At 41.8% G+C, this 22361-nt stretch overlaps 2 protein-coding genes across 2 annotated transcripts; both read right to left on the reverse strand.

Moving 5' to 3' along the window:
• Positions 1-1501: 1501 nt before the first annotated feature.
• On the reverse strand, positions 1502-6331 carry kop (askopos). Its single transcript, XM_030759119.1, has 5 exons — positions 6218-6331; positions 3474-3565; positions 3238-3338; positions 2041-2140; positions 1502-1798 (listed from the first exon to the last, which is right to left on the reverse strand). Exons 2-5 carry the CDS (start codon positions 3527-3529, stop codon positions 1666-1668), a joined length of 390 nt encoding a protein of 129 aa, XP_030614979.1. The 5' UTR covers positions 3530-3565; positions 6218-6331; the 3' UTR covers positions 1502-1665.
• A 3508-nt stretch (positions 6332-9839) lies between these two features.
• LOC115772908 (uncharacterized) lies at positions 9840-18995 on the reverse strand. Its single transcript, XM_030719352.1, has 7 exons — positions 18546-18995; positions 16134-16229; positions 14568-15709; positions 14072-14151; positions 13713-13813; positions 12638-12722; positions 9840-10972 (listed from the first exon to the last, which is right to left on the reverse strand). The coding sequence occupies exons 2-7, from the start codon at positions 16177-16179 to the stop codon at positions 10846-10848; spliced, it is 1581 nt and encodes a 526-aa protein (XP_030575212.1). The 5' UTR covers positions 16180-16229; positions 18546-18995; the 3' UTR covers positions 9840-10845.
• Between the last annotated feature and the right edge of the window lie 3366 nt (positions 18996-22361).

Below are 22361 nucleotides of genomic sequence, written 5' to 3' on the forward strand. Positions count from 1 at the left end.
ATATTTATTCTTTCTTGCTCTCACACTGTTAAACAGCACCGGGTTTTTTTAAAAACTGCACATCCAAACATTAATTTAATGGAGTCGGATTCTTCTGCCTTAACGACTGTGATACTGAGAGGTTCACTTTCACCGTCTGCATTTTTGAAGGCTTTTTCCCCCACAGGCTTCAAACTTTACGAAGTCTACACCACCATCATCAATTCAGAAGTGCTTCTCCAGTCTTACTGAACAGGGTGCTTTAACCACACATGCATTCATACAGAGGTTTTAATACTAACACTGTTTTCCTCTCACACATGCTCTCACTTTGTATGCAGCAGCTGTGTTGCTTTCAGCCTGTATTGTGTGTTTAACCTCTTCATATTTTTTAATATTAGTTTTATCCATGTCTGTGATTGGTCAGATGCTGCTAATGCCGCCCCTTTCAGGTAAATGCGCTCATGGCTAGATTAATAAACCCCGGGTTGAGCTTCATGTGATCGCTTATCCCCTGACTGCTGAAGTGAAGCCAGAAAAGGATATCCTGCTTCATAGTGCAGGACTTCAGCTGATGCCGTAGAAAGAAAGCAGAAAAGTGCGTTTGTTCAGACTGTGATCCTAATAAACAGTCTGTAACTGTAGGGACTCGCATGAGCCGGGATATAACCGGACCCCTAATGTTGGGGGAAAATAAAACAGTTGGTATGTGGGTGAGCTGACCTGACAGGTATGATGCAGCCTCCATATCAAACTCAAATGTGTGTCAGTAAATGTGCAGGAAGCCTCTGCATGTTACATGTTGTAACACATTAGAGGCGTTTCAACTATTTGAGAAGCCTGAAATGTTTTTGTGCTTGTTCCATAATTTCAACAACATCCAAATATCAAAATCCCTAAAAAACCTGCGAGGCACCGATCCGACCTTCAGTCCTGAGACAACACAGCTTGGCTTTGAGTATCTGTTACACATCTGCATTTCTCACTGTCAGGATGAGACTTAAACTTTATTTTCTAAATTGTAGATGATCAGGAAATTGCCATTAACTACACTTTTCGGTCTAGAAAACACTAAATTGCAAATAAGCAACAAACCAGAAAAATAACAGGAAATGCTGAGATAGCTCTCTTAGCAAAAATCGAAAAATGGATCGCAGGACGGCGAAGAATTTAGCAGGACAGACAGGCCTGATGTCACCTGTAATAATGTAAGTACGCCCCCTTAAAACACACACTAGTCTTTAAAAAAAATGCAAAGTCAAAATAAATAAAAAGAGAAAGAGCGCAACAATCAAACTGACGAAACAATCACACAAACAGAAACTAAACCAAGAAAAAAGTGCAAACAAAACAAACCCCGTTCAGATATCTGCTCCTCCTCAGTAATCTGACAGCATCGCGTGATCTCTGTCAGCCCTGAACCGCTCTGAGTGCACCATAACACATTATTTTCTTCTGTTATTAAAAGATGACTCTTATCCAAAAGAGCGCTCTCTGTGAGGGGCGGGGCACAGCTGTCTCACAAGCACCCAGCAGCACACAAAGATGGAGACCGTCCTCTTATTGACGACACCAGAGGGAGACAAACGTTCAAAAGCACGGTTACACCTCACTGCAGCGAACAGCGCTCATGAATGCCGCCACCACGAGGTCACGCATATCTGAAAATGGCCAACAAGTGAGGTTTTAAACCCCAGAGCAGTCACTTCTTTCAAACTGTTCGGGAACTTTGTGAAAGCGTTTATGCGAGCCATAGTTATTGTGTTGCCATTCTCGGAGCGTCATCTCCAGTTTTGCACCAAAGCGACTCTGGTAATTCCTGAAATTAAAGCACAGATTCAGAGTGAGGTGATTAGAGCTTTAAATAAAACTAAACAATGTTACAAGCCTACAAAACTGAACTTATGGAGGAAATGTTCATGCATGAGGAAGCATTTGCTGCACCTCAGATAAAAGACTAAAATATAGAGGCAAAATGTAACAAAACAGACATAAAAACTCAGAGCCACATATTATGAATCCACATATTTACTAAAAAAATTTCCAACTCGCGTGACGTACCGGCGGGTGAGGTCGGAGGGATGCTGCCACCGTCTCCCGTCCCTGTCCGCTCTCTCATCAGCCACATGGTTCATCATCCTCAGCAGCTCAGACACGACACCTGAAGGAGGCGCAGATGAAGCTGAACATCAAACTCAGTTATGAAGTTGGCCTACAAAAATGAACTGGATAAGAAAACTACCATCTGTGACTGAACAGCAGAATCGTGACTCTCTCTCTTTGCAGCATGAAGGAACGTTACAACCATCGAAGAACCGGCTTCAGTGGAATTACTGAACATGAGTGGACAGATATCAGCTAAAGCACCCTTTCCTTTTTTACCTTTACAACTCAGCTTTTATACTTTTAAAATGAGCCAGCTGCCTCTCATCCACTCTTCACTGAGTCCTCCCCACCTGAGTCTGACCAACAAAAATACTCAGTGGGGTGAAAAAAATAAAAAAATTATTGAGATGAGTTAAATGAGCATCTCTGCAGCCACATCATGCTTCAATTAAAAAATAAAATAAAAAAATAAAAAAAATCAGTCCAGCTGTCAGAAATATCCTCCTCCTGTTTTCTTGTAGTGCATAAAAGTCACCAACGCTCTGCTGAAACCTCCTCTGGCATTAACAGCAGCACAAATACTGCACACCAGGAGCTTCATGGCATGTTTTTCATGCACAGCAGCTCATGCAGGTGTAATGCACAGGTCGACCAGCAGTTTGGTCCTTGCAGTGTATATTTGACATAAATGGTGACCCCTGCGTGCATCTCTGAGAGGAAACCATCAGCTAAAAGAAATGTGCCAAATTTACAGATCAGGGTAAACTAAGAGCTTTTTAGCGCAACCCTCGCTGCTGCGGGCGGCTGCTCGGGCCCCATCTCATAACCACGTTTTACAGTCAACACACATTGATGCTTAAGTTGCAAACTTGAGGTAAATGCTCACAGCGTTGCTTCCTCCTGTGTCTCCCACAGCAAAAAACAAAACACTTCCTTCAGTGTGAAAAACAACAAGTACTAAAATATTAGTTTACAGTCCTGACGTTTCACAAATCTTAAAAATCTGAGCTTCAGAATTGACTTGCATGTTTCCCTCTATGCCATAACCTCAGACACTAAAATCTGCTTCCTGAGAAATAAAACATTAACATAAAACTGTAAACTGGGGGAGAAGAATATAAATATGGGGTGAAAAGGACAACAGGTTCCTACCATGATGTGCTTCTTGATTCTCCTTCATGTGTCTCATTACTGAATGAACATAGAGCCTCTTCTTCCTCTCCCAGTCTGACCTGCTGCTGAAGATCACAGACCTGAAGAACACAAACACACAGTCCTGCAGATACTGATGACACAGAAGACCACAGATCAGAAATATGAGACTGATCAAGAACAGGCAGTCTGAAAACCACAGTCAGATATGGTCTCACGGCTCCCCCTAGAGGTACCTTTGAGTCCCGGGATGTTGGGCGGCGCGAGGAGACGTCTCTTCTTCTGGTTTCATGGTGTGCCAGCATGGAAACACCACTTCTGTTGTCACCTTGAGGAATCACAGACTTGTTGTGTATGATTGATGGGTCATCACTTTACAAACATTCATTTTTACAGTAGAAAACAACAGCAAACAGGCCTTGAAGGGACTGTTTGTTGTGGTTTGTGCTATATAAATAAAACTGAATTGAACTGAATTTTAAAGAATACTTCCTTGGACTTTGAACATAATTCAAAACCCAAATAAATATATTTTTAGTTCATTAATAAAATCTGTGTGGAGTGGAGCTGGAGGGATACACAGGGCCACAGCCTGCCTCGCAACATCATCCCCACACACAGGGAAAGGTGGATAAAAACTGAGACCACCATCATACTCCACTGAAACAAACCAGGCCAGAGACCCTCAGTGAGGCAGAGGAGAGACCACTGCTCACCCAAAATGTAGCCACATGCAGACCACAACAACTGTGATCAAACTGTTTGGTAACCATGTGTCGTATAAACGAGTTAATCAGTGTAAGCAGCACATTCATTTACGCAGAGATATTCTTCCGTGTACAACACGATCAGCTCAGCAAACGATGTCTTTTGAGAACGAGAGTGATAATATGCTCTAATCTGGATTAGGGACGGTCATGATTTCCAAATATTAGAAATAACAGGCATTACTTTCATCTTAAAATATATATTTTCCCGTGTTTTCAAACCATAGACAGAATAAAAGATGGATGCAGGCACCATGACGTCACCCACTGATTAGTAAAGTCCTGTTCTGAAGCCTCGACGTGAGCTTTTCACCTCAGGCATCAGGATGTGACGAGTAACTGAGGATCTGACTGTAAAACCATCAAACATACCTTCGATAACCCCCCACCACCACCACCACCACCACCACCACTCTGAATGACCACAATTTACAAAATGTACTTCATGTTTTATTCAACATGACCTAAATGAGCAATCAGGAAAGTGTTTCAAGAGGTCTGCGCTGAGGGCCGTTTGCCATCGACATCTATAGGCCTGAAAGTCTTTGCACAGCCACAGCTACAGAATGCAGGTTCAAGGCACTTCATATTTTATGCTTCCACATTGGCTCTTCAGACAAAGAACCTACATCAGCTTTAGTCTGTTAAGGTCAGAACACCAACTTGAAAATTGTCTGATACGCACCACTGCACCGATCTAAAACACACTGCACTGGAATGGAGATAAAAAGTAGCACAGACTCACAGGAGTCTGCCTCCTGAAAGCAGAGATTTGGGCCAATCTGGGCTCACCCTTAGCACTATCCTGGCACTTATGGCGCTGGCCCATGTAAGGTGGATCTGTAAGCTGCTCAGAGTGCACCAACCCTCCTCCTTTATGGTCATTTACAAAGGACAGATATCCTCTATCATCTTCCCCGAGACTCAAATTCCCTCATCCAACTCTTCGTTCCAACTCTTCCGAATGTCCAACAGTTGGAAATGGCTCGTTTGGAAATGTGTTGCAATGTGGAGCCGTGCGGCTTTCCACAATACCCACAATACCTGCTGCAGTACAAGTGCTAACAAGATTGAGGCAAAATATTATATCTTTGTCATAATCAAACACAGGTGCAAGATTTAAGGAGAGATTCCCACACATCATACTGCTTGGTACACCCTCCTCTTCACCACCTGGATCTGCGGAGGATCCACACTGGTCGATGTGCTCCGAGTGCAGCTGAGAGCTCACAGTTTCTTTTCCTCCCAAACTGTTTCTCATCTATAAGCGAAGCATCAGACGTGACCAAAGGGGACGCTGATTGCTGTCTCAAAAGATGGCTGCAGTAGTCCAGGAAACATCTGAGGTCAGGGGACAACGCCTCTGGACTGAAGGGCTTTTTTTAATGGAGTAACATAACCCCCACCAGGACTGGAATCATGCACTTTCCTTTTATTTGTGCTGTTATTAATCATCAAATGTAGGAAACCTTCTCGGCTGTTGGAGGTCAGGCTTCAACACATCATCTCTTAACTTTGTCCTTGTTGATTTTAAAAGTCAGAGTTAGGATGCACCAACTCTGAGCTGACAGCAATGATTAAACTACTTTCTCCAGACTTGGTGCTGTTTGTAATACGTTTCCCCAAAAACAGAAACTTCCAATCTAACAAAAGACTGAACATTTTTAAAGTTTTCCAGCTCTTGCAGTTATTTAGGCAGCACAAAACTGTCACAAAGATCAGCCTCTGACCTCCATCAATGTCATCCAAGAGTACACTGGTGTATCCTTAGGAAAAAAATCAACTTGGTTTCATTTACTTACGCTTAAAATACATTCTGGTTCATTAAACAGGCAGAAATAAAATTAAATGAGAGATTTCACAGGTCAGGGAAATTTAAATGCGCGAATTTAAAAACACTTTTCCCATTTGTGTAATTATAGGTTTGAAAAAATAAGCACTAAAAACACCTGAATTCATTTTTTCTTTGGGTTTAAATGAAGACCAAAGTTTCTGGTGCTAACAGTTAGCACGTCGCGTCAGTGTGAGCCCAAACACAGGCTGCTGTGTACCTGGATTATTGAGCACCTGCTCGGCTCTCATAAGCAGAAATCCTCGCGCATGTCGGCGCTAACTTTAGCTCTTTGCGCGCTACCTTCATTCATATTTTGGAAACGGTACCGCCCTAAGCCGACATAAAAATAAAAAAAAAGATAAAATAAAAATAAACTCACCTCTTTCCTGTGATTTACCTGCCAGAGACGCGCCGTCTGTGCACGCGCTTTCCTTCTCTCGGTCTCACGCACAGGTTAAACGCGGATGGGATGCTGCGCATGCTCAAACTGAGCTGCGACTAGTGATGTTCGAAACCACAGATTTCCTTTCCAGTCCAATACTGAGTAAAATTCAAGCTGGTATCGGCGATACCGATCTGATACCGATACTTTGTGCAAAAATCTTAAATGAAATAAAATCACAGGGCAAAACAAATGATGGGGCTATTCAACACTGATTGCTTAGTCTTATTTAGATTGAACCATATATGCAGTCTCTCCAAATAGCCTACAATACCAAAATACAAACACTTGATGTTATAACACTGGGTGACTCAAATTAAAATTGCCAGTAAAATATTTTTAATAAATAAATGCCACAATAACTGCACATTTGTCGATATATCTACATTTTAAAATGATCATTTAACAATTAACAAAAAGTAGACTGATAATAAATAATATGAGATCTATTTGATTGATAAAATGTTATTTTTTAATTCATCTTTTCTAGTTTTATATTTCACCATAGGAGTTTTTATCACAATTGCTCCTTATTATTTAATGACACCTATGTGAACCACTTTCAATTATCTTACACTTTAGGAAAGCTTACTTGATGCATTACACACTTAACAGCGGAAGAATCTCAATAATTTAGTTACTTTCTAATGTGTTCTTGTTAAGATACACTATCTCAAATGACTGAAGTATTGAAAGTATTGATACTTGGATTTGAGAATCGATTTTAAAGCATAAAGGTCTGGTATTAGGAAGTATCGATATTTCAGTATCAATCCGCACATCATTAGCTGCCAGTCTGCTGAAGTTACTGCAACCAAATGCCATGGAAACAAAGCAAATGCACGTTGTTTACATTAAAATCCTAAACTGAGTTCTACTGCGCTAACGGTTTGTACAAGACCAACAACATGCTGAAATAAGCAGCTTCATGTTCTTTTAGCGACGCTTTCACCGCTGGAGCATTTTTTGCACTACGCTCCGTTTTATACAGTGCTGTGAAAAAGCATTTGGCCCCTTCCTGATTTCTTTTTACTTTTTTAAAATACTTAAATGCTTCAGCTCATTAAATTTTAACATTAGACAAAGATAACCTTAGTAAATACAAAATGTAGCTTTTAAATGATCATATTTATTAAGAGAAAAGAGCTATCTAACCTGGCCCAGTGTGAAAAACTGCCCCTCTTGTTAAATCATGAATTAACTGTGATTAAACACATTTTCTGGAAAGCAGTTTCACTGCCACACTCAGACCTGCTGAATCAAGAAATCCCTGAAACAGAACCTGTGAAGCAAAACGCAGCACATCATCCACGATCTAAAGAAGCAGCTGAGAAACAAAGTCTTCAACATCTATCAGTCTGAAAGGCTTACAGAGCCATTTCTAAGGCTTTGGGCCTCCAGAGAACCACAGTGGGAGCCGTTATCCACACATGGAGAAAACTTGGAGCAGTGGTGAACTGTCCGAGGACTGGTCAGCCTACCAAAATTACTCCAAGAGTGCATCAACGACTCATCAGGAGGTCACAAAAGAACCCAGAACAACATCTAAAGAACTGCAGGCCTCCCTTGGCTCAGTTAAGGTCAAAGTTCAAGGTTGAACAATCAGAAAGAGACTGGGCAAAGATGGCCTCCATGGGAGAGCTTCAAGGAAAAAAACCCCTGCTGACCAACAAGAACACAACGGCTCATCTCACATCTGCCAACAAACATCTGGATGATCTCCGAGACTTCTGGGAAAATATTCTGTGGACTGAGACAAAAGCTGAACTTTCTGGAAGTTTGAGTCTCATTACATCTGCAGAAACTCAGCATTTCATAAAAAGACCATCATACCAACAGTTAGACATGGTGGTGGTGTGATGGTCTGGGGCTCCTTTGCTGCTTCAGGACCTGGAAAACTTGGAAATCCTGAAGAATGTCCGATCATCAGTTTGTGACCTGAAGCTCAAGCAACACTTGGGTTACGCAGCAGGACAATGATCCAAAACACAGCAGGAAGTCCACCTCTGAATGGCTAAAAATAAATAAAATGAAGGTTTTGGAGCGGCTCTGTCAAAGTGTGGACTTAAATCAGGTTGAGATGCTTTGGCAAACACATCAACCTCGAGTTCTTCCATCTTTTCTGGATGAGTCCAAGCCTCAAATGTCATGGGTCAGCTGCTTCTCCAGTTAGGATGGATACCTCACCTGTTAGATGTCCGTGTGCAGGCAGAGGGCTATACATAAAATATACACATCATCTATATGTGTTAGGCACAGATTAATACAATTTAAGATTTTTAATCGCCTGTACCTCTCTAGGACCAAACTAGCCAGAACGTATCCTACATTTGCCGTCATCAAGCACCCGCCTCTGGCTCACGTTTTGGTCTTGGCACATTCTGGTCAGAGATCTTCAGCACATTTACATATATTTGTAAAGAGAAGATTGATCCAGAGCCTATCACTGCCATATTTGGGGTAGTGCATACTAATAGCAAGATCTCCAAAAGTCAATATCAAATGACAGCATTTTCTACATTAGTAGCACGTTGATTAATTCTAATTTTAAAGCCCCCACACCCGCAAAACATTGACGTTGGGTACGTGACGTCATGTCTTTCGTCCAGCTAGAAGCAATAAGTACAGTCCAAAATAAGATATGGCAACCTTTCCTGGCATTCTACGACAAAATATTCGATGTAAATTCTTTGGATTAGAATTAACTTTATCACCTTTTTCTTTTTTTTTAACTTTTCTGATGTTTATGTCTGTCCTTTTAGCAATTCTTTGGGCTCCACCTTGTGGTGGTGTTGGGGGAGGTGAAACTTTGTTATAAGAAGTCCAGCTGGAAAATGTTGAAGCCCCTGTGTGACCAAAGAGCATATGTGGACATTTGTTTAAATTTGTTGTTTCCTATGAAAAAAAATAAAAAAACTTTTAAATAAACAGATGTTTGTGTGCATGCATCCTACCTTCTTCAGACATGCTGTATTATCCTCTATTAAGAAACCTGCTGTGATTCTGCTGCATAGAAACAAACTGGATTTCAAATATAAGAAATTCAGTTCATTTCCTGCACTAACAACCTAAAAGCACTCCGGTGATCCCTCATCTGGAAGAATTACAGCTTCTTGGTATGTCACCATCACTGCCTATAAAAATTAACCAAACCTACAGAACCTCTGATGACAGATTAAATTCATTTAGTATTTCATGAATATTTTAAGCAAGAGTGCACCATTACAAAATGATAAATCTCAACCAGCAACCGCAAAGGTGCATGTAATAGGAAAAAAAAAGCTAAATTATACCCCAAAAAGTTGTTAAATGAGGAATCAGCAGAAAATCATCAAAATGGAAGAAATTTGAAGCAGAAAGAGACCCAAACTGTCCCCACCACAGTTTACAGCTCAGTGTGTCTCAGGAGGGGAAACTAGAGGAAACTGCTGCTTCATTTTATACGATTGTATCGATTAAATCCAGAAACTACACTTAAAATGAAAGAAATGGACATTTTACTGTATTTAACTTTATGATTTCTAATAAGAGGCCAGAGACGACACTGAGAATCATCCACGGAAGAAAAACAAGTTTAATCAACAATTTAACCACATTAACAACAAACAGGTGCAGCGCACAATTAACAAGTTACTTACTGAGCAAAAATGTTTGAAATACTGAATCTGAGTGAATATAAAGAAGGTGGAGATGCTGCTTCATTAAACTGACACTGTAACAGGCAGAGGCAGCAGATTAGGGTGGGGATATTTACTGGAGCGGTTCTTCACTGTGGCTTTAAAACACTGCTGCAGGTACAAACGGGCACACGCGTCAGCACAGTGGAGGGTCTCATGTAACTTTAAGGCAGAAGCTGGAAAATACGGCTCCACAAATAAAATAAATTTAAAAAATTAGGTGCAATAAAGGCGTCGAAACAAGGCTACAAAAGCAGCACAATAAATCCACAGTAAAAAGTATGAAAAGCCAAAGAAAATGTAAACACAGGGATCGAGCCTGAAGTCTGACTGGATTCCACATGGACACGTGTGCTGGTCTTCAAACACACACACACACACACAGACACAGACACACAGACACACACACAGGGTCTAAGCTGTTTGAAAATGAAGGTAAAACATTTCAATTACTGAAGTTCTTAATAGAAGCACAAAAAACATCTTCCAAGTTTGTAATTTCCAATTCTGCTGCAGACGTTTTCATCTGCAGGAACAGACGCTTTACAAACCCAGAGGCCACAAATTAACAGCAACAGATGAAAAACTAACGATGGAGAGTGAACAGACATAAATATAGGAAATACCACAAGTCTTAAATGCACTGCAGGACGGTGTCGGCCGTCCAGCGCTCGATTAATCTTCAGAAAACCAAAAACCACTGAAAACATGCATTATTTTTTTTAATTAGAAAAAGAGGAGTGTGCATGCATTTACAGAAAAAAGCAGGAACAAAGAAAAACAAAGCAATGATAATATTAAAGTATACACATTTATATGTACAAATTCAAAGATTCAAGGCTGTAAAGTGTAATTTTTGAGCTCCGTCTATGAGCCACAAAGCTCAGATTACGGACGAGAACTCCTCTCAAACTTCTTTGGGAGCTTATCAAAGCGCCTGTGCATCAGACCGTTCTTGGCTTGCCATTCGTACAGCGTGATCTCTGCTGCAGTCCCAAAGCGTCTGCGGTAATGTCTGAAAACACACGGCGCAACAACATGGTGATCATCAACTCTCTGCTCCCACACACGAACCCCAGGGTGCTCGCAGCCGTGCTCAATTCTTACAAAACAAAATAAACCCGGCACAGCAAACACTCAAAACCAACTAAAAGACCAAAATATGCCAAACTATACTAATAAATAACACTAATTATTAAAACAGCCTAACAAATCGCTCCCACAGGTGACAAAAACCTTTAAAGCACATTAAAGAAATAAGAGTGAACACTGGTGCTGAAATAAGCCGACAGCAGTGCTGCTGGAAAACTTGTGAATTCATGACTTAATTTTCTTTAAGTGCTGCTGTTTGTTTCTAAAGTGGCTCCACATATTAAAGCTCTGCATCTGAAAGCAGGTCTAAAGGTTACTCAGCACATTCAGAGCTGGGGCCCAGACCACGAACCCCTGTTTTTATATTTAATCTTTAAAAGCCCTTAAAGAGCAGCGAGTCTGCAGCTGAGAACAAACTAAAACTGTCAGGAGCAAGTTATTAATCAGAGTGTTTGTTACCACTGAATGAAGCGCACCTGTGTGTCACATTATCACAGAAATATGTGTATCAATCTGGTGTTTAAGGAAATGTGTAAAATGTTGTTATACTTGATTCTAATGTGCTGCGGAGTCTTTGACACAGCTGGGAACACGCCAAGAATCAGTCGCATTAATTTCCACGCCTCCTTCATGCGGCTGTGGGACAGCAGCCTCGCACCTTTAAATGGAGTTTCAGAGCTCTAATGTGCAGCCTGAGAAATAAACAGCAGCACTGAGAGCGCGCCCAGCATGTGTTTATGCATTTTCTGCTTCACCAGCTGAAAGCATGAACATCACTGTGACAATGAGACACGACATGCAAGGGTTGCTGCAACTTTACTGCAGTTTCGCTTTGAAGCATTACTAAAGTACTATAATAAATATATAATCTATAATCACTTTGAGAACTTAGCCATAAAAGAACCAGCGAGAACGTTGGGCTCCAAAACCAAAGCTCTGAACCTCCTCGTGTTAGCTGGCTTCACACAAACTGAAGCCCCAGTCAGAGATAACAGCCGACCGCAGTCATCGATGTCTCTGTTAAACTCGGTCATAAGAGGCCCTTCACTCTTCCTGCATCTTATTTCTGTTACAGCTGCACTTTAAACCGCATACATATGAGCATTAACAGTCAGTTAGGCCAAGTCTTTGGCAAAAAATTAAAATAATGAAGGTTTTTATGAAGTTGTTTTTAGTCCTGATCCAGGAGCCTAAATGTTACTGTGTCTGACTTTATGGGATGTGGGAATTGGTCCAATTTTTCTCCAGCACACTTCAAAAGTACCGCTGTTCGTGGACTTCGGCAACAAATACCATAACACCCCTATATGGCTGTGAAGTGCAGTTTCTGAGCTTTCAGGAACCGTCTGAATTTTTCCGATAGGACAAACGGTCGCGGAGTTATGGTAAGAAGCCGGCTGATCAAAGTTCCCATGATCGGCCGACCCCGCGTTGATACGCTACATCTTAATCAGCTGTTCGCCGCTCGTAAGGGCAGGAAACCGGCGCTTCAGCAGCGATCGCCTGGCGTTATAGGGTTAATCCTGCTTTACACCCCTGAGACCTGCCAAATGTTTGAAAGTCACACTTGAACCACAAAGTGACGTACCTGCGGGTGAGGTCAGAGGGATGCTGCCACTCTGCTGACTTGTCAGCCACGCTGCTCATTAAATTCTGGAGCTCAGACGTGACACCTGGAGAAAAACAAATGTCACTGCCCACCAAGAGTTTAAATCAATACTTAAATCAACGATTTAAATGAGAAGTACAGTAAGAAGTCCACGAGAGAAAGGAAACAGAGCGAAGTGAGGACAGTGATCCCAAACACACTGTCAGGGACCTGAACATTACTGAAGCAGAGTGGGATCATCCTGACAGAGCAAAAGGCAGCAGCACCCAAAGAGCAGCTTTAAACTATTCCTGAGGACTGCTTCTAACAGTGGGCATAACAAATACTGACTTTTAAGCTCATTAGAATTGTACAAACTCCCTTTGCTGCCTTATATACTGCATTTCCACGTATGTTTGCATAAGTAACTGCACCCATGTCCCATTTTCTGAGCAAAATAAAGAAATGGGGAGTGGCTTAAGACTTTTGCACAGTACTTTAGATACAGTTTAAAATGTGAAAAACAGACGATTTACATCTGCAGTCGTCCCTCGCTACATCACAGTTCACTTATTCACTGTATCATGGATTTAAAAAAAAAAAAAAAATTACTAATTCTGTTTCGCAGTTTTCACTGCATTGCAGGATTTTGCGGTACGTATGTATTTCTGTAACAACCCATAACTACGTTCATCACTCGGACAAAGAGATAAGTGGCGCTACAACTTTAGCGGAAACAGAAGTAACGACTGAGGGCGAAGATGCTGCCCCACCTTCATCTTCATCAGTACTGCACAGCTACATAATTCATCTTCATCATTCAAGTTGCAGTAAGAGAGTGGGAAAGGTTTATAGGAGTGTTGGAAGAGTTTATAAAGCTTTAAAATGTACATAAATAATAAAATAAAGCTTATGGGTAAATTAATGGATATTAAGACGTCACAGCTCATTCAACAACCAGAAAAAACAAACTAAATACAAAACAATGAAACACTGCAAATTAGGAAACAGGAAAACGACGTTATTTAGATGACAGAAAGCGTCTCATCACTTTTTGTGGACACCAGGTTCCTACCGTTATCCCCTCCCGTATTCTCATACATGTGGCTGACCACTGAATGCACATACAGCCTCTTATGGCGCTCCCACTCCACCTCACTGCTGAAGACCATGGGTCTAAAAATAAAGAATAAAAAAATATCACATCACAACTTTAAATTCAACCATACCTAATCATCTCATGCTTCAGACATCAAATTATGAATACTATGAAAGCAAAACCCTGCTCAGCTAATAGATGAAGACAAAAAGCTGGGGAAAACAGACAGACGGTAAAGACTTGCAGTCACACAGCGCCCTCTAGAGGCAGAGGGCACTACAGTACCTCCGAGTAGGACGCCTGGCAGGCTGCAGAGCTCTGAGTTTGTAGCCTACCTGTTTGCCACAGGAACAGGAGTGCCGAGCAGGGCGCTTCTGTCGGGGTGCTGGCTGGAAACAACCACTTTGGATTTCACCTGGCGAGAGATTATCAGAGGCCGTTTATGCTTTACATCAGTGACAATATTTCTGAATACATCTTTATGATGAAAAGCAATCAGGACAAACAAAACCATGGGACTTAAGTATTCTTCATTTCTGTGGCTTCATCTGAAACACGTGCTGCAAGGCAGGATTAGGGGCCAAGAGTTCACCGCCATGGTAACTGGTGCTGCACCCCTAACCCGGGGCCTGGTCTACAAAGCCAGTTTAACAGATCGAGGTTATCCTTCCCTAACATCAGTCAGGCCAAGTGGTTACATGAAGGTGGGTATCAGCTCAATACATGTTTCAGAGTTTAGGCTTCAGTTTGGGAATACCAGCTTTACAAAATGAACTTAGTAAAACCGGCCCCGCTAGAGCCTCACGAGGCCGAGCAGCTGACGTGACGTACCTGCACTTGGAGAGGAAGCGTGGATTCGCAGCTGGTCTCCACAGTGCTGTCTGCTCTGGCAGGTGTGCTGTGGACAGGCTTGGTCACAGATTCCTGCACCTCCTCCAACACCTGACTGCTCTGCTCTGCTTTCAAATTGTCTGTCTCGCTGTGGCAGATGGAGGATTCAAATATTGGAGGACCAATATCCCACACCTCCTCCACATCACAACTTTCCAAACAATTCACCTTAGAGCCCACATGCTCCAAGAGAGGCCCGCTGTCACTGGGACTTAAGTCGTCCACTGTGACGGTAAAGTGTCCAGAGGTCACGGCTGGGTTATGAACCTGTGGCGTGGATGAACTTTGAGGATGACAGTCACCCTCAGCTGACCTGAGACAGGGGTTTAAGTTAGCTGTAAGCTGCTCAGAGTTCACCCACCCCCCTCCTTTACGGTCATTTATACAGGACAGAGAGAAATAGCCTCCATCTTCTTCCCCGTCCTTCACACTGAGACACATTTCTTTCTTCACCTCATCTCCTCGCCCATCTGCTGTTCCCACCTCAACTGAGAGGTTGGGAAACTGCTCATCTCGAACGTTTTGACTACTTGGACTCACGCAGCTCTTTTGATCTACCAAAGATCTCGCAGGACTGCCAAGATTGAGAGACAAGAGGTCGTCCACATCGTAGTCAAACGCAGGTGAAGGATTTAAGAGGACCTTCTCACACATCAAATCTCCTGCTCTGGTCTCTGTTTTGCCTCCTGGATCCACGGAAGACCTAGGTTTTGGGTTCTCTGAGAGCAGCTGAAAGCTCCCCGTTTCTTCACTCCCAACATCTTGTGTCTTATGCATCAGTGCAGGATTAGAGGTGGCAAAAGAGGACGCCGAGTCCTGTCTTGCAAGAGGGCTGCAGCAGTCCACACAACACCCGAGGTCAGGGGACAAAGCCTTTGCACCAAAGGGCTTTTTTAACGGGGTTGCATCAGGACTAGAATCATGCTGTTTCCTTTTATTTGTGCTATCGTTAACGACTTCAATCTTAAAATTGATAAATGGCTTAGAAATCTTTCTCGGCTGGTGCACATCAGCTTCAGGTTTCGGTTCGTCGACTATGGGTGGGCCGAGTCTTCTGAATATGTTCACGGGATCTTTGTCATCTATATTTGTTGGGAAAAGAAGGAAAATGCACCAAATCATTTGCTAATTATGGCAAGCAAAACAATAAAACTGAGTTCTCAAAGTTATAGATACTGAGTACCAGTTAAAGGAGCTGTCCACACAGACACATTTAGTGTTCATAACATGAATGTGTTTATCTTTAATTCATATGTTTTATTGTGTTTCCTGATTAAATAGATGGTGAGACACCAGCTGTGTTTGCCAACGTTAGAAAGGTTTAGTCTTATGTGATGGAGCTGAAACTGAAGAAATGCTTCCTCAGTATTGTTCTGTGCTGTACTGTGATGTACAACATGAATTTTTCTACTTGATGCATTTGCACTTTGACAACCCTGAGACAGTAATTTAAAAATTAACAAAAAAGCACAAAATCTGATGTGCCAACAGGATTCCCTACAATACCTGAACCCCCGCGAGGGTCGCGCTCACTCTGGACTCTCTGCGCCATGTCCACCTCTGTGCTCGTGAAGCTGCTCAATCAAAGCCAGATATCTAAAACTGAGAAACAAAGTCTTTTAGTAACTGAACTTAGCTTTAGTCTTTTAGCAGCCTGCTGAGAAATCTTTAAATGCTTCACCAAGAAAAGCACTTTGTTTTCCTGAGAGGGAAAATTACATTAGTGGCTGAAGTCATCCCATTTCCATTGCAGATTTCAGATGAACGGTTTACACTGGATATCATTTTTATACCATCCGGTGTTTACGTGTATGAGTGTGTTTAAAAAAAATAAAGTGATGGATGTGCCCTGCATCCTTCTTCCTTCAGATTTAGGGGAGAGGAAAAGGGTTTGCCTCTGTGGACTTACATCACGATGTGTCGGAGGAGCACAGAGAAAATAAAGATTAAACTGTCCACGCGGTAATTTTTCTTTTTAAAAATCAGTTATCGAAAACACAGCAACCTGAGTGGATGCAGTGTTTTCAGTGGGAGAAATGTTTCATCACTCATGCAAGTGACTTCTTCATTCTCAGCTGACTGCAGTCGGGTCGTTATGCAGCCGTACAGTTTATAAGGTTGAGGAAACCTGCAGCCAGGTAAGACTGAAGGAGCCACTTCAATGAGTGATGAAACGTTCCTCCCACTGAACCTGGATGCTGGTGTTTCCCTGCCTGGATTACAGAGCATGCATCGAGACAGTTAACAGAAACCGTCCTCATTATTATTTAACGCTGAGCAAGACACATGAAAGTGGAGCCATCCCTCAGAAGCTTCAATAAGTTGTAACTACAAGACTAACAAAATTCACATTTTTTTAAACTCTGTTTGGACTTTTAAACAAATTCGAGTCACAGTATTGGGCTCCATGGGAAGGTAAATAGGGGTTCTGATGCCATTAGCTCATCATTATTGGTGAGGGCAAAAGTGTGAAGTTCTACCAAGGGCCACACTAAGAAATGAGAATCACACCAACGTGTCTCGTAGAGGCTTTTTACCATTTAATCTGCACAAACTCCTTAAAGCAGTGGTGGAAAACCTGCAGCTCCCATCTCCAGAGTGCTCCCTGTGGCATTTGTATTTATTAATACATACAGCTGTTACCACTGATTACAAGTTCAAGGGTTGATGCTGTATGTACGGTAATGAGCAAAATTCTTGAGCCGACCCACAATTGTTTATTTTATGCTTGAAAAATGGGAAAAGGGTGCAGCAATTTACTGAAAAATGTGCTAACATAGACAGAAATTATATAAGACGAAGTCTGTACAAATCTATCAAGCTTGAAATTCAATTTAAAAAAAGAAAATCCTCTGAAAATGGTCAGGTACAAAGACTGGACTGATAATGAGTATTGCTCAAGAGCACTTAAATACAATAGTCTGGCTGCTTGGAAGCAAAATATGAAGAAATGTGGGGTGGCTCAAGATATAGGTTTCCCCCAGAGTACTGTACCTGCAGGAAAACCAAACACACTAAACTGAACTTTAGTGACAGTTAAAACTCAGCTTTTTAACCTGTTAGCTTCTTTAAAGCAACGACGCCAACTCAAAGTAACCAAGTTGTGTTTAGTTAGCACAAACACAGACAAAAAGTGTGTGTGCTCGTGTAAAGGCCTTTATGCTTCCAAAAATAACTGCATCAATATCTGAGTACATACACAACAAATCAGGTGTTACTGTACACCAACAATGGTTTCCATGGAAATCTGAATTTCACTACAACCCCTCTATTTTCCATAAATTTTGATGAGCTCTGATGAATTGCCATGCCAAAACAAACCAAGGCCAAAGCTTTGTGTTATTCTTATGACTAATGACAAAACTAGCCAGCATTACGTCAGGACCCGGCCTTAATTATGCACTAATGACCCTCATTAGAACCGCCATTTCTGAGTCAATTTGTGGGAATTTATCATTAATTCAAAGGGATTAGTGCCTCTGAGCCTCAGGGGCTTCTATTAAACCAAAAAATATCTGATGAAAAGAGGACTTCTAATTTTGTTGGTTGGTACCTGGTTAGGGTCAGACATCACTAACCTTTGAAGCTAGCGCAGCTAGAGCGCAAACATTTCTTACACTTGATTACCAAACTTTGAGGCGCATACAGGTTCATAACGGTAAACTTTATTTTTACTGTACCTGAATAATAGCGCTCATAAATAACCGTACAATGAAGACTTCATAAAAAGCGGAATCTCTCATGCGCATTAATGCTAACATTAGCTACAAGCACGCTTAGCTGCTAACTTTGCCGTCGCGGGAACGAGACCCCGCACCGGGAACCGAGCACCGGATGGAGACTGCACGCCGCACATTTGAGGACGTCGATAACAGATAAAATCCCAAATCTAACAGCTTTGGTGTCAAACAAACTCACCTTCAGAAGGTGTAACTTCCCGCTCTCTGCACTTGCTTCCTTCGCTCTCATGGACACAGGTGGGTGACACGAGCACGGACCTGTGCACGCAGACGTCACATTGAGCGGGTCAGCCCATGCTGCGCTGCGCCAGCGCGTCCGCCATATTGAATGTATCAGATCTGCGCTGTGCTGAACTTCAAAAAGCGCCTTTTTACAAAGCTCTTTAAGTTAATGCGTCTCAGTCACGCATTCACTAATATAAACTGATAGGCACCAAAAATAATAATAACTCTCTCTGATAATTATAAATGTTAGGGTGCACCTATGTTAGGCATCAAACCAGCAGATTCTAGGGCCTATTCCAGGAAGCAGGTTTAGCTACAACTCTGAGTTTGTTAACCCAAAAATGAAGGAAACTCGGGTTTTCAGCTCCAGAAAGCGCTAACTCCAATTGTGAGTCAATTGCCGGGGTGACAGACTCTATGACCCTAACCTGGCAGGTTTTATCCAGCAGACTGAGTGTCTCTCTGACTCCGCCCCTCCTGCTGCACCTGAACCACCTGTCTGACACTCCCATTCATTTCCTCCTTCATAAAGTGGCTGCAAAGCGATTAGAAGAGCGAATTCATCTGCAGACGTTTATGTTTCTACAAGCACTGAAATCCCAGTTAGACGTTAGTTTGTTATTTTTGTACGTAACATGAAGCTTTTACAGTCGTTCACTCATCAACAGGCTGTAAGGACGGAGACAGCGATGATGTCACGGATTTATAATGAGGCAACTGCAGCTGTTCCTCTGAAACATTTACTGTAATTACCAGTGGCACAAAAAGGGGGTATGCACTATATGCAATGCATAGGGGCGCCGCACAAGAGGGGGGCGCCAAAGCGATGTGGGGAAAATATTTCTCTAGTTGTATTTTCTGTATTTAACAGTTGTGCATATGACATGATCAATAACAGAGGCATTGACATTGTTGGTATGAAATGAACAAATTAGTTCCTGCTTAGCATTTACACATGCCATCTGCTTTTCTAAATAGTATCAGGCTGTGCTGCCACTGCTGGAATGCAGTAGCGCTGGTAGCCCACTAAGGGGAGCAGGTGGGCTTGTTAACGCAAGTTTCTGTAGCAGAAGAAGAAAAGTACTGGAGTTGAGAAACTAAGGGCAGTGCAAAAGTTATTGTTTTCAAAGTTGTTTTCTCACAGAGCATGGGAAATATATGCCTGTAAGTATGAGTGTATTCTGAGTTCATGTCGAGTAAGTCATGTAAGGTAGTTTGTAGACTTGTTTGATGTTAATATGCAGTCGCGCTCGTTAATGCTAATCGCGTTAGCCTGTCTATGGGAAAATCCATTATATGTTAGCATGAAGCTAGCGGGATGCACGCTAACTATTGTTTACCTTTTTCTTGTGGTTATACCAGCTACAATTTGAGATATTAAAGCTTCAATCGATATCGTGTAATATGAGAAATATAGTATGTGACTATATGCATGTTTTATTATGTTCTTTCTTATGTTTTGTAGTGCCTTCATTAATAAACCCTGCGTTGATGGCGGAAAGCTTTTGCCTCTTCTTTTGAAGAATATCTGCCAAACTGGGCACCCACGTACAGTGAGGGCAGAATACAGGCCGTGCTTAATCGGTGTGCTAAAGGTTTTGTGTTAAGGCACAGATTCTCATTACTTTGAATGCAGCAGCATACTTTTACAAGCCAAAATACCACAATAAGTCTAATTATGCACTACTTAGAAATGTCACACAAAGGCTTGTTTGTCCATACAAGAACAGGAGCAAAATTTAAAAAGCAGCCACCCTGAAGAGCAAATTGCAACTGCTCTGAAGGTGCTGTGGTAATTAAGTACTGTGTTTTTTAAATGGACAAATTATCATATAAAATACATTTTGACCTTTTATGTATTCTGAAAGCTTAACTGAACATGGGTGGTTTATCACTGTGCCTAAAAACGCATTTAACACATTCACACCTGCACGACCTGCTGCAGTATGATAGTGTAATCATGTGGTAATAACTCATAAAAAGTGGGTCTGTACCTGCAGAACTGATAGTTTTGTACATGATCCACTTTCTGAAACAGGGTAAAACCAGAAATCAGGGGAACACATGAAGAAACGTTTAAATATCATATCATGAGATAACGTTAAGTCTGAGCAGTATAGCCTCACTGCGGAGTTTGCATGATGCTCAGCTGGGACACACTGCCCCTCCCCACCAGCAGCCTGAACTGCTGACGGCAGATTTGATGGATCCATACTTTCATGTTTTTACACCAAACCCTGATCGAATCATCCAAAAGCAGCATCAGACTCATCAGACCACACAGTGTTTTGGAACCATTTGTAGCTGAGTTGCTGCCCTGTGATTGGCTGATTAGATATTTGTGTTAAGAAGCAGTCGAGCAGCTGTAGCTAATAAAGCTAGTTAGTGTATATTGTTAGATTAAAGAAAGAAAACATGCCCAGGAACAATGACTGAGATCAGCTCACAGATTTACTTTTGTTTGAGTCAAGAAGTTAAGTTTGAGAAATTTGAGGAAGAAGTTAAATCATGGATGTCTCTAAACTTTTTTTAATTTGAATGAGCAGAAAACTGAGGTCATTATGTTTGGTACGCCTGACCTCTATGATCTCAGCCCCTTAAAGATATATAATAAATCCTCTGCAAGGAACCTGGGGGTGATCTTTGACACCAATCTTACTTTTGACAAACACTTTAGAGTGTCACACTAAGCTGTGGCGAAAGGTTAGGGAACACACACATATGCACACACAAATGCTGTGTGTAGGCAGTGTAGATGACTGTGATCATGGCTGTTTAAAGAGGCCTGTCATTTGGTTTCAGCTGTGATAATGACACCAAGGTGCTTATTCTAATGAGGTGTGAGTGTTTTTATTTATGATTTATTTCCTGTTTGGTGAAAGGGGGCGTGGCAATCATGACGTTTTTCAGCTAAAATTAAACGGCGCTGCCTTCACTGTTAAACTATAATCAGATGCAGGATTGGAACAGTCCTCCAGAGCCATCATTCACAGACTTCAGCTCCAAACACTGATTCACACTAACACATTCACCCTGCTGTAACCAGGTCTCTGTAAGGCAGAATAAATGAGCCTACAATAAATTCAGCTGGATGTTTGCAATAAAATGCTGTACCAGATCATACAGTAATTACAGTCCTCAGTGGTAAACGGGCTCCTTCTTATATCGCGCTAGCTGAGCACTCAAAGTGCTTTATACATTATGTTTTGCATTCACCCATTCATACAAGCACTTCCTTCTACAGCTCAGTGCTTCCTGTCTTACTTCCACACACATTCATACTCCGACGGCTGCATCAGAGCAACTTGGACTTCAGGATCTTGCCCAAGGATGATTTGGCAGGCAGACTGAAGCATCCAGGAATCAAACCACCAACCTTAAGATTAGTAGATCTTGCACAGAGACTGTAAGCAAAAAGAAATAAGTGAACATCCACAAACAGAATTAATTTTAGATGGCATATGATTGCCTTTTCTTTATTATTTTCAAATTGAGAGTATTCAATTAAATCAAATTACAATGTGATTGCCTTAGCTATTATCTTCAAATTGAGAGTATCCAATTAAATCAGATAAAAAATAAAAATAAAAAAAAGGAGGGAGAGAGAAGAGAGAAAAAAGAAACCCCAACAATCCCCTGTGAGCAAGCACTCGGCGATGGTGGGGAGGAAAAACTCCCTTTAAGCAGGAAGAAACCTCCGGCAGAACCAGGCTCAGGGAGGGGCAGCCATCTGCCGAGGCTGGTTGGGGGGGTGAAAGGAAAAGAATAA

Source organism: Archocentrus centrarchus, chromosome 22 (genome assembly GCF_007364275.1).
Source record: "Archocentrus centrarchus isolate MPI-CPG fArcCen1 chromosome 22, fArcCen1, whole genome shotgun sequence".
Lineage (NCBI taxonomy): Eukaryota > Metazoa > Chordata > Actinopteri > Cichliformes > Cichlidae > Archocentrus > Archocentrus centrarchus.

Excerpts from the sequence above, each read along its gene's own strand:
- kop (XM_030759119.1), bottom strand. The coding sequence starts at position 3,529 with ATGAAACCAGAAGAAGAGACGTCTCCTCGCGCCGCCCAACATCCCGGG. Across the intron at positions 3,339-3,473 it reads CAACATCCCGGGACTCAAAG|GTCTGTGATCTTCAGCAGCA; the intron begins GTACCTCTAGGG and ends TGTGTTCTTCAG. Across the intron at positions 1,799-2,040 it reads CCCTCCGACCTCACCCGCCG|GAATTACCAGAGTCGCTTTG; the intron begins GTACGTCACGCG and ends CTTTAATTTCAG.
- LOC115772908 (XM_030719352.1), bottom strand. The coding sequence starts at position 16,179 with ATGGCGCAGAGAGTCCAGAGTGAGCGCGACCCTCGCGGGGGTTCAG. Across the intron at positions 14,152-14,567 it reads CGCTTCCTCTCCAAGTGCAG|GTGAAATCCAAAGTGGTTGT; the intron begins GTACGTCACGTC and ends ATCTCTCGCCAG. Across the intron at positions 12,723-13,712 it reads GAATACGGGAGGGGATAACG|GTGTCACGTCTGAGCTCCAG; the intron begins GTAGGAACCTGG and ends GTTTTTCTCCAG.